Below are 12,374 nucleotides of genomic sequence, written 5' to 3' on the forward strand. Positions count from 1 at the left end.
TTTGTAGAATTTAGCAAACGTGTTTGCCCCTGACCAAGTAGCTGCTCGGCAAAGTTGTAAAGCCGAGACCCCTCGGGCAGCCGCCCAAGATGAGCCCACTTTCCGTGTGGAATGGGCTTTTACAGATTTTGGCTGTGGCAGGCCTGCCACAGAATGTGCAAGCTGAATTGTACTGCAAATCCAACGAGCAATCGTCTGCTTAGAAGCAGGAGCACCCAGCTTGTTGGGTGCATACAGGATAAACAGCGAGTCAGATTTTCTGACTCCAGCCGTCCTGGAAACATATATTTTCAGGGCCCTGACTACGTCCAGCAACTTGGAATCCTCCAAGTCCCTAGTAGCCGCAGGCACCACAATAGGTTGGTTTAAGTGAAATGCTGAAAACACCTTAGGGAGAAATTGAGGACGAGTCCTCAATTCCGCCCTGTCCGAATGGAAAATCAGATAAGGGCTTTTACAGGATAAAGCCGCCAATTCTGACACGCGCCTGGCCCAGGCCAGGGCCAACAGCATGACCACTTTCCATGTGAGATATTTTAACTCCACAGATTTAAGTGGTTCAAACCAATGTGACTTTTGGAATCCAAAAAAAAAACTACATTGAGATCCCAAGTGCCACTGGAGGCACAAAAGGAGGTTGTATATGCAGTACCCCTTTTACAAACGTCTGAACTTCAGGGACTGAAGCTAGTTCTTTTTGGAAGAAAATTGACAGGGCCGAAATTTTAACCTTAATGGACCCCAATTTCAGGCCCATAGACACTCCTGTTTGCAGGAAATGTAGGAATCGACCCAGTCGAATTTCCACCGTCGGGCCTTTCTGGCCTCACACCACGCAACATATTTTCGCCAATTGCGGTGATAATGTTTTTGCGGTTACATCCTTCCTGGCTTTGATCAGGATAGGGATGACTTCATCCGGAATGCCCTTTTTCCTTCAGGATCCGGCGTTCAACCGCCATGCCGTCAAACGCAGCCGCGGTAAGTCTTGGAACAGACAGGGTCCTTGCTGGAGCAGGTCCCTTCTTAGAGGTAGAGGCCACGGATCCTCCGTGAGCATCTCTTGAAGTTCCGGTTACCAAGTCCTTCTTGGCCAATCCGGAGCCACGAATATAGTGCTTACTCCTCACCATCTTATCAATCTCAGTACCTTGGGTATGAGAGGCAGAGGAGGAAACACATACCCTGACTGGTACACCCACGGTGTTACCAGAGCGTCTACAGCTATTGCCTGAGGGTCCCTGGACCTGGCGCAATACCTGTCGAGTTTTTCCCAACGGTTTATAATCCTGTGGAAGACTTCTGGGTGAAGTCCCCACTCTCCCCGGGTGGAGGTCGTGCTGAGGAAGTCTGCTTCCCAGTTGTCCACTCCCGGAATGAATACTGCTGACAGTGCTATCCCATGATTTTCCGCCCAGCGAAGAATCCTTGCAGCTTCTGTCATTGCCCTTCTGCTTCTTGTGCCACCCTGTCTGTTTACGTGGGTGACTGCCGTGATGTTGTCCGACTGGATCAACACCGGCTGTCCTTGAAGCAAAGGTCTTGCTAAGCTTAGAGCATTGTAAATGTCCCTTAGCTTCAGGATATTTATGTGAAGTGATGTCTCCAGGCTTGACCATAAGTCCTGGATATTCCTTCCCTGTGTGACTGCTCCCCAGCCTCGCAGGCTGGCATCCGTGGTTACCAGGACCCAGTCCTGAATGCCGAATCTGCGGCCCTCTAGAAGATGAGCACTCTGCAACCACCACAGGAGGGACACCCTTGTCCTTGGTGACAGGGTTATCCGCTGATGCATCTGAAGATGCGACCCGGACCATTTGTCCAGCAGGTCCCACTGGAAAGTTCTTGCGTGGAATCTGCCAAATGGGATTGCTTCGTAGGAAGCCCCCATTTTACCCAGAACCCTTGTGCATTGATGCACTGAGACTTGGCTCGGTTTGAGGAGGTTCCTGACTAGCTCGGATAACTCCCTGGCTTTCTCCTCCGGGAGAAACACCTTTTTCTGGACTGTGTCCAGGATCATCCCTAGGAACAGAAGACACGTCGACGGAACCAGCTGCGATTTTGGAATATTGAGAATCCAATCGTGCTGCCGCAACACTATCTGAGATAGTGCTACACCGACCTCCAACTGTTCCCTGGATCTTACCCTTATCAGGGAATCGTCCAAGTAAGGGATAACTAAAATTCCCTTCCTTCGAAGGAACATCATCATTTCGGCCATTACCTTGGTAAAGACCCGGGGTGCCGTGGACCATCCCTACGGCAGCGTCTGAACTGATAGTGACAGTTCTGTACCATAAACCTGAGGTACCCTTGGTGAGAAGGGTAAATTTTGACATGAAGGTAAGCATCCTTGATGTCCCGAGACATCATGTAGTCCCCTTCTTCCAGGTTCGCAATCACTGCTCTGAGTGACTCAATCTTGAATTTGAACCTCTGTATGTAAGTGTTCAAAGATTTTAGATTTTAGAATCGGTCTCACCGAGCCGTCTGGCTTCGGTACCACAATAGTGTGGAATAATACCCCGTTCCCTGTTGCAGGAGGGGTACCTTGATTATCACCTGCTGGGAATACAGCTTGTGAATGGCTTCCAAAACTGCCTCCCTGTCAGAGGGAGACGTCGGTAAAGTCGACTTTTGGAAACGGCGAGGGGGAGACGTCTCGAATTCCAATATGTACCCCTGAGATATTACCTGAAGGATCCAGGGGTCTACTTGCGAGTGAGCCCACTGCGCACTGAAATTCATTGAGAACGGGCCCCCACCGTGCCTGAGCTTGTAAAGCCCTAGCGTCATACTGAGGGCTTGGCAGAGGCTGGAAAGGGTTTCTGTTCCTGGGAACTGGCTGATCTCTGCAGCCTTTTTCCTCTCCCTCTGTCACGAGCAGAAAAGAGGAACCTTTTGTCCGCTTGCCAACAAAGGACTGCGCCTGATAATACGGCGTCTTATTTTGAGAGGCGACCTGGGGTACAAACGTGGATTTCCCAGCTGTTGCCGTGGCCACCAGGTCTAAAAGACCGACCCCAAATGTCCCCTTTCAAAGGCAATACTTCCAAATGACGTTTGGAATCCGCATCACCTGACCATTTTACTGGTAGAATTGGACAACGCACTTATACTTGATGCCAGTCGGCAATTATTCCGCTGTGCATCATGCATATATAGAAATGCATCTTTTAAATGCTCTATAGGCAATAATATACTATCCTTATCTAGGATATCAATCTTTCCAGTCAGGGAATCCGACCATGCCAACCCAGCACTGCACCTCCAGGCTGAGGCGATAGCTGGTCGCAGTATAACACCAGTATGTGTGTAAATACCTTTTTTTGGATACCCTCCTGCTTTCTATCAGCAGGATCCTTAAGGGCGGCCATCTCATGAGAGGATAGAGCCCTTGTTCTTACAAGCGTGTGAGCGCCTTATCCCCCCTAGGGGGTGTTTCCCAATGCATCCTAACCTCTGGCGGGAAAGGGTATGCAGCCAATACTTTTTAAGAAATTATTAATTGTTATCGGGGGGAAACCCACGCATCATCACACATTTTATTTCTCAGATTCAGGAAAACTACAGGTAGTTTTTCCCTCACCGAACATAATACCCCTTTTTTGGTGGTACTCGTATTATCAGAAATGTATAAAACATTTTCCATTGTCTCAATCATGTAACGTGTGGACCTACTGGAAATCACGGTTGTCTCTTCACCGTCGACACAGGAGTCAGTATCCGTGTCGGCGTCTGTATCTGCCATCTGCCTGACGGCCTATGAGACGTCTGGACAGGCACAAGCTGAGTAGCCGGCTGTCTCATGTCAACCACTGTTTTTTTATATAGAGCTGACACTGTCACGTAATTTTCAACAGTACATCCACTCAGGTGTCGACCCCCTAGGGGGTGACATCACTGTTACAGACACTCTGCTCCGCCTCCACATCATTTTCCTCCTCATACATGTCGACACACACGTACCGACACCCAGCACACACACAGGGAATGCTCTGATAGAGGACAGGACCCACTTAGCCCTTTGGGGAGACAGAGGGAGTTTGCCAGCACACACCAGAGCGCTATATATGTATAGGGACAACCTTACAATAAGTGTCTATCCCTTATAGCTGCTTATATCTGTTATTTTGCCAAATAAGTGCCCCCCTCTTTTTTTTACCCTGTTTCTGTAGTTGCAGGATGCAGGGGAGATTCTGGGAGCCTTCCTACCAGCGGAGCTGTGTGGGAAAAATGGCGCTGTGTGCTGAGGAGATAGGCCCCGCCCCCTTCACGGCGGGCTCTTCTCCCGCTTTTTACTGGAAAACTGGCAGGGGTTAAATACATCCATATAGCCCAGGAGCTATATGTGATGTATTTTTCGCCAACTAAGGTAAATTCATTGCTTCCCAGGACGCCCCCCCCAGCGTCCTGCACCCTCAGTGACCGGAGTGTGAAGTGTGCTGAGAGCAATGGCGCACAGCTGCAGTGCTGTGCGCTACCTTATGAAGACAGGAAAGTCTTCTGCCGCCGATTTATGGACCTCTTCTTGCTTCAGCATCTGTAAGGGGGCCGGCGGCGCGGCTCCGGGACCCATCCATGGCTGGGCCTGTGATCGTCCCTCTGGAGCTAATGTCCAGTAGCCTAAGAAACCCAATCCACTCTGCACGCAGGTGAGTTCGTTTCTCTCCCCTAAGTCCCTCGATGCAGTGAGCCTGTTGCCAGCAGGTCTCACTGAAAATAAAAAGCTATTTAAACTTTTACTCTAAGCAGCTCAGGAGAGCCACCTAGATTGCACCCTTCTCGTTCGGGCACAAAATCTAACTGAGGCTTGGAGGAGGGTCATAGGGGGAGGAGCCAGTGCACACCAGCTAGTCCTAAAGCTTTTACTTTGTGCCCAGTCTCCTGCGGAGCCGCTATTCCCCATGGTCCTTTCGGAGTCCCCAGCATCCACTAGGACGTTAGAGAAACATTATTGAATAATGTAAGTATTATCAAATATGACCACTAGTTGATGACGCTCCCATATAAGGGAAAAAAAAATATATATATATACAGATTTAAAACTACAAACCAGAGATACAAGGCTCTCACCTTTGTTGGGTGGATACTTCGGCTTCTTTCCTCCTCCAACCAGAGCGAGATAATTACATCGGAATAACATTTCTACATAACCAACACCACCTTCTAGAAACTCTGCAAAGAAACCGAAAGATTAAAGTTGTTTAATGTATTTTTTTTTTAAACTGTAATAAGAACTTCTTTGTTGATACAAACAATAAAGCAAATATATCAGAATTACAAAAATACAACAGCAGCAAAAATATAAAGATGCTCAGGTGGTCATTCAACTTGTACAGAATATCCGACACAAAAAGAGAGACCAGCCAGTGACCTCACTAAAATCTTGATGATTATATCCATATCTATACCATTTATACAAAATCATACTGTCAACATTTGACATTAAACATATACAGAATGAACAGCATGAATTTTTTTTTCAAATTTTAGACAGAGATGAAAATGAATAAAGAAAGTAGTGAAGGGAAAAAAAACAGATGAGAGAAAAGGGGGGTGGGGGGGTAGACGACATGCAAGTGAAAACATAGAAGGGGTATTATGCACAAGACACAGTACCATAAAAGTACCCCGGATACATCTTTACTCCTCAAAAAATAATACACAAACATATTAAAAAAATAAAAATCTCTGCCACACACTGATCAGGAAGACACATCAGCCCTCCACTTAAACTCTTCGCACAAGAAAGCAGGTCGTTGTTTTGAACATTTTGTATATCGTATTTTGCGTAGCGTTATAAAGTTGATCAATAAACATACCCCATTTCCTGTGAAATCTAACCACTCCTTTCTCCACATCAGGGAGGGTAGCTTGTCTCTCAGGATACAAAAACGAGATTTATGGTAAGAACTTACCATTGTTAAATCTCTTTCTCTGACGTCCTAGTGGATGCTGGGAACTCCGTAAGAACCATGGGGAATAGACGGGCTCCGTAGGAGACTGGGCACTCTAAAGAAAAGATTAGGTACTATCTGGTGTGCACTGGCTCCTCCCTCTATGCCCCTCCTCCAGACCTCAGTTAGAATCTGTGCCCGGCCAGAGCTGGGTGCTCCTAGTGGGCTCTCCTGAGCTTACTAGTAAAGAAAGTATTTATTAGGTTTTTTATTTTCAGTGAGCTTCTGCTGGCAACAGACTCACTGCTACGTGGGACTAAGGGGAGAGAAGCAAACCTACCTGCTTGCAACTAGCTTGTGCTTCTTAGGCTACTGGACACCATTAGCTCCAGAGGGTTCGAACACAGGCACCTGTCCTCGATCGTCCGTTCCCGGAGCCGCGCCGCCGTCCCCCTTGCAGAGCCAGAAGAACAGAAACTAGAAGACGACGAAATCGGCGGCTGAAGACTCCTGTCTTCATTAAGGTAGCGCACAGCACCGCAGATGTGCGCCATTGCTCCCAGCACACTTACACACTCCGGTCACTGTAGGGTGCAGGGCGCTGGGGGGCGCCCTGGGCTGCAATTGAAGTACCTTTGGCATAAAAATACATATATACAGTCTAGCACTGTATATATGTAAAAACCCCCGCCACTATTTTACACTGAAAGTGGGACAGAAGCCCGCCACTGAGGGGGCGGGGCCTTCTTCCTCAGCACACCAGCGCCATTTTTTCTTCACAGCTCCGCTGGAAGCAGCTCCCCAGGCTCTCCTCTGCAGTATCCAGGTACAAGACGGGTTAAAAAGAGAGGGAAGGGCACATAAATTTAGGCGCAAAGAATACAAAAAAAAGCAGCTATTGGGTATATCACTTATTAGCAGTGAAAATCCCTGTGTTATATAGCGCTGTGGTGTGTGCTGGCATACTCTCTCTCTGTCTCCCCAAAGGACTTTGTGGGGTCCTGTCCTCAGTCTGAGCATTCCCTGTGTGTGTGCGCGGTGTGTCGGTACGGCTGTGTCGACATGTTTGATGAGGAAGGTTACGTGGAGGCGGAGCAAGGGCAGATAAGTTTGGTATCGCCCCCGTCGGGGCCGACACCTGATTGGATGGATATGTGGAAGGTCTTAAATGACAATGTAAACTCCTTACATAAAAGGTTTGATGACGCTGCAGCCTTGGGACAGCCGGGGTCTCAGCCCGCGCCTGCCCAGGCGACTCAGAAAACGTCAAGGGGCTCATAAACGCCTTCTATCTCAGATGGTTGACACAGATGCCGACACGGAGTCCGACTCCAGTGTCGACGATGATGAGGCACATTTACAGTCTAAAATGACCAAGGCCATCCGATACATGATTATTGCAATGAAAGATGTATTACACATTTCTGAGAGTAACCCGGTTAATACCAAGAGGGTTTATATGTTTGGGGAGAAAAAGCAGCCAGTGACTTTTCCCCCATCTGATGAATTAAATGAATTGTGTGAAGCGTGGAGTTCCCCTGATAAGAAATTAGTTATTTCTAAGAGGTTACTGATGGCGTACCCTTTCCCGCCAACGGACAGGTTACGTTGGGAAACATCCCCTAGGGTGGACAAGGCGCTGACACGCTTATCTAAAAAGGTGGCCCTGCCGTCTCAGGATACGGCCGCCCTAAGAGAGCCTGCGGATAGAAAGCAGGAAGCTATCCTGAAGTCAGTGTATACACACTCTGGTACTCTACTGAGACCTGCTATTGCTTCAGCCTGGATGTGTAGTGCTGTAGCAGCGTGGACAGATACTCTGTTAGACGACATAGATTCCCTCGACAGAGATACTGTTTTGCTAACCCTGGGCCATATCAAAGACGTCGTCTTATATATGCGAGATGCTCAGAGGGACATTTGCCTGCTGGGCTCTAGAATTAATGCTATGTCCATTTCTGCCAGGAGGGTCTTATGGACTCGGCAATGGACAGGAGATGCTGATTCTAAAAAACACATGGAGGTTTTGCCTTATAAGGGTGAGGAATTGTTTGGGGACAGTCTTTCGGTCCTCGTGTCTACAGCGACAGCTGGAAAGTCCACTTTCTTGCCTCAGGTTTCCTCACAGCCTAAGAAAGCACCGTATTATCAAATGCAGTCCTTTCGTTCCCAAAAAGGCAAGAGGGTCAGGGGTGCATCCTTTCTTGCCAGAGGCAGGGGTAGAGGTAAGAAGCTGCACCATGCAGCCAATTCCCAGGAACAAAAGTCCTCCCCTGCTTCCACTAAGTCCACCGCATGACGTTGGGGCTCCACAGGCGGAGCCAGGTGCGGTGGGGGCGCGTCTCCGAAACTTCAGCAGCCAGTGGGTTCGCTCACAGGTGGATCTCTGGGCTATACAAATTGTATCTCAGGGATACAAGCTGGAATTCGAAGCGACTCCCCCCCGCCGTTACCTCAAATCAGCCTTGCCAGCTTCCCCCATGGAAAGGGAGGTAGTGCTGGCGGCAATTCACAAGCTGTACCTCCAGCAAGTGATTGTCAGGGTCCCCCTCCTTCAACAGGGAAGGGGTTACTATTCCACAATGTTTGTGGTACCGAAACCGGACGGTTCGGTGAGACCCATTCTGAATTTAAAGTCCTTGAACACTTATATAAAGAAATTCAAGTTCAAAATGGAATCGCTTCGAGCGGTTATTGCAAGACTGGAAGAGGGGGAATTTATGGTGTCGCTGGACATCAAAGATGCTTACTTGCATGTCCCCATTTACCCACCTCACCAGGAGTACCTCAGATTTGTGGTACAGGACTGTCATTACCAGTTCCAGATGTTGCCGTTTGGCCTGTCCACGGCACCGAGAATATTTACCAAGGTAATGGCCGAAATGATGATACTCCTTCGGCAGAAGGGAGTTATAATTATCCCGTACTTGGACGATCTCCTCATGAAGGCGAGGTCCAGGGAGCAGTTGTTGATCAGCGTAGCACTCTCTCAGGAAGTGTTGCAACAGCACGGCTGGATTCTGAATGTTCCACAGTCGCAGCTGATTCCTACGACGCGTCTGCTTTACCTGGGCATGATTCTGGACACAGAACAGAAGAAGGTGTTTCTCCCGGTGGAGAAGGCCCAGGAATTAGCATATCTGGTCAGGGACCTCCTGAAACCAAAAAAGGTATCTGTGCATCACTGAACGCGAGTCCTGGGAAAGATGGTGGCTTCATACGAAGCCATTCCCTTCGGCAGGTTCCATGCGAGGATCTTTCAGTGGGATCTGTTGGACAAGTGGTCCGGATCGCATCTTCAGATGCATCGGCTGATCACCCTGTCCCCAAGGGCCAGGGTGTCTCTTCTGTGGTGGCTGCAGAGTGCTCACCTTCTCGAGGGCCGCAGGTTCGGCATACAGGACTGGGTCCTGGTGACCACGGATGCAAGCCTCCGAGGATGGGGGGCAGTCACTCAGGGAAGAAACTTCCAAGGGCTGTGGTCAAGTCTGGAGACTTCTCTACACATAAATATACTGGAATTAAGGGCCATTTACAACGCCCTGAGTCAAGCAGAGCCCCTGCTTCGAAACCGGCCAGTGCTGATTCAGTCAGACAACATCACGGCGGTCGCGCATGTAAACCGCCAGGGCGGCACAAGAAGCAGGATGGCAATGGCGGAAGCCACAAAGATTCTTCGATGGGCGGAGAATCACGTGCAAGCACTGTCAGCAGTGTTAATTCCGGGAGTGGACAACTGGGAAGCAGATTTCCTCAGCAGACACGACCTCCACCCGGGAGAGTGGGGACTTCATCAAGAAGTCTTCCAACTGATTGCAAACCGATGGGAACTGCCACAGGTGGACATGATGGCGTCCCGCCTCAACAAAAAGCTAAAAAGATATTGCGCCAGGTCAAGGGACCCTCAGGCGATAGCTGTGGACGCCCTAGTGACACCGTGGGTGTACCAGTCGGTATATGTGTTTCCTCCTCTTCCTCTCATACCAAAAGTACTGAGAATAGTAAGAAAGAGAGGAATAAGAACAATACTCATTGTTCCGGACTGGCCAAGAAGGACTTGGTACCCGGAACTGCAAGAAATGCACACAGAGGACCCATGGCCTCTGCCTCTCAGACAGGACCTGCTGCAACAAGGGCCCTGTCTGTTCCAAGACTTACCGCGGCTGCGTTTGATGGCATGGCGGTTGAACGCCGGATCCTAGCGGAAAAAGGCATTCCGGATGAAGTTATTCCTACGCTGATAAAGGCTAGAAAAGACGTGATAGCAAAGCATTATCACCGTATATGGCGAAAATATGTTGCTTGGTGTGAGGCCAGGAAGGCCCCTACAGAGGAATTCCAACTGGGTCGTTTCCTGCACTTCCTACAGTCAGGGGTGACTATGGGCCTAAAATTGGGGTCCATAAAGGCCCAGATTTCGGCCCTATCCATTTTCTTTCAAAAAGAACTGGCTTCACTGCCTGAGGTTCAGACATTTGTTAAGGGAGTGCTGCATATTCAGCCCCCTTTTGTGCCACCAGTGGCACCCTGGGATCTCAACGTGGTGTTGGATTTCCTAAAGTCACAATGGTTTGAGCCACTTAAAACCGTGGAGTTGAAATATCTCACGTGGAAAGTGGTCATGTTGTTGGCCTTGGCTTCGGCCAGGCGTGTATCAGAATTAGCGGCTTTGTCATGTAAAAGCCCTTATCTGATTTTCCATATGGATAGGGCAGAATTGAGGACTCGTCCCCAATTTCTCCCAAAGGTGGTGTCCTCGTTTCATTTGAACCAACCTCTTGTGGTGCCTGCGGCTACTCGGGACTTGGAGGACTCCAAGTTGCTGGACGTAGTCAGGGCTTTGAAAATATATGTTTCCAGAACGGCTGGAGTCAGGAAGACTGACTTGCAGTTTATCTTGCATGCCCCCAACAAGCTGGGTGCTCCTGCTTCAAAGCAAACTATTGCTCGCTGGATCTGTAGCACGATTCCGCAGGCTCATTCTGCGGCGGGATTGCCGCATCCAAAATCAGTAAAAGCCCATTCCACAAGGAAGGTGGGCTCTTCTTGGGCGGCTGCCCGAGGGGTCTCGGCTTTACAGCTTTGCCGAGCGGCTACTTGGTCGGGTTCAAACACATTTGCAAAGTTCTACAAGTTTGATACCCTGGCTGAGGAGGACCTTGTGTTTGCTCATTCGGTGCTGCAGAGTCATCCGCACTCTCCCGCCCGTTTGGGAGCTTTGGTATAATCCCCATGGTCCTTACGGAGTTCCCAGCATCCACTAGGACGTCAGAGAAAATAAGAATTTACTCACCGGTAATTCTATTTCTCGTAGTCCGTAGTGGATGCTGGGCGCCCGTCCCAAGTGCGGACTTTCTGCAATACGTGTATATAGTTATTGCTTAACTAAGGGTTATTGTTATGAGCCATCCGTTGAGTGAGGCTCAGTTGTTGTTCATACTGTTAACCGGGTAAAGGTATCACAAGTTGTACGGTGTGATTGGTGTGGCTGGTATGAGTCTTACCCTGGATTCAAAATTTCCTTTCCTTGTAATGTCAGCTCTTCCGGGCACAGTTTCCCTAACTGAGGTCTGGAGGAGGGGCATAGAGGGAGGAGCCAGTGCACACCAGATAGTACCTAATCTGTTCTTTAGAGTGCCCAGTCTCCTGCGGAGCCCGTCTATTCCCCATGGTCCTTACGGAGTTCCCAGCATCCACTGCGGACTACGAGAAATAGAATTACCGGTGAGTAAATTCTTATTTTCTGCAAGGTACACTGGGCTCCACAGGGAATGACATTGGGGGTGTAGAGTAAGATCTTGATCCGAGGCACCAACAGGCTCAAAGCTTTGACCTTCTTCCTAAGATGCATAGCGCCACCTCATCTATAACCCCGCCTCCGTGCACAAGAGCTCAGTTTTTGTTAACCAGTCCAATGCAGTAGCAGGTAAAAGAGACGACAATAGTTAGTAGCCACATACACCACACACTCACAACAGCAGATGGTGTCAGCGGCTAATACCATACCAACCCAAAAGAAGCTAAGTGCGTCAGGGTGAGCCCAGTGTACCTCCCAGAAAAGAGATTTAACAACGGTAAGTGCTTACCATAAATCTCGTTTTCTGCTGCGGTCTACACTGGACTCCACAGGGAATGACATTGGGGATGTCCTAAAGCAGTTCCTTATGGGAGAGGACGCACTGTAGCGGGCACAAGAACCCGGCATCCAAAGGAAGCATCCTGTTCAAGGGTCGCACCACGGCGGGCCGCCCAAGAATGTCCAACCGACCGAGTAGAATGGGCCTTTATGGTAGCAGGAGCTGGAAGGCCAGCCTGTACATAAGCATGTGCAATCACCATTCTAATCCATCTGGTTAGAGTCTGCTTATGAGCAGGCCAGCCACGTTTGTGAAAACCCAAACAGAACAAAGAGAGAATTAGACTTCCTGATGGAGGCAGTTCTCTTCGTGTAGATACGTAGAGCCCGCACCA

The 12,374-nt window shown here is 49.1% G+C and overlaps 1 protein-coding gene across 1 annotated transcript in view; it reads right to left on the reverse strand.

Moving 5' to 3' along the window:
- The window catches only part of WDR45B (WD repeat domain 45B), a 98,871-nt gene that overhangs the window by 13,454 nt on the left and 73,043 nt on the right, over positions 1-12,374 (reverse strand). The window contains exon 3 of the mRNA XM_063960991.1: positions 5,080-5,181. Coding sequence (XP_063817061.1) covers positions 5,080-5,181 — 102 coding nt within the window. The remainder of the gene's footprint in view (positions 1-5,079; positions 5,182-12,374) is intronic.

The sequence above is a fragment of the Pseudophryne corroboree genome, chromosome 3 (genome assembly GCF_028390025.1).
Source record: "Pseudophryne corroboree isolate aPseCor3 chromosome 3, aPseCor3.hap2, whole genome shotgun sequence".
Classification (NCBI taxonomy): Eukaryota; Metazoa; Chordata; class Amphibia; order Anura; family Myobatrachidae; genus Pseudophryne; species Pseudophryne corroboree.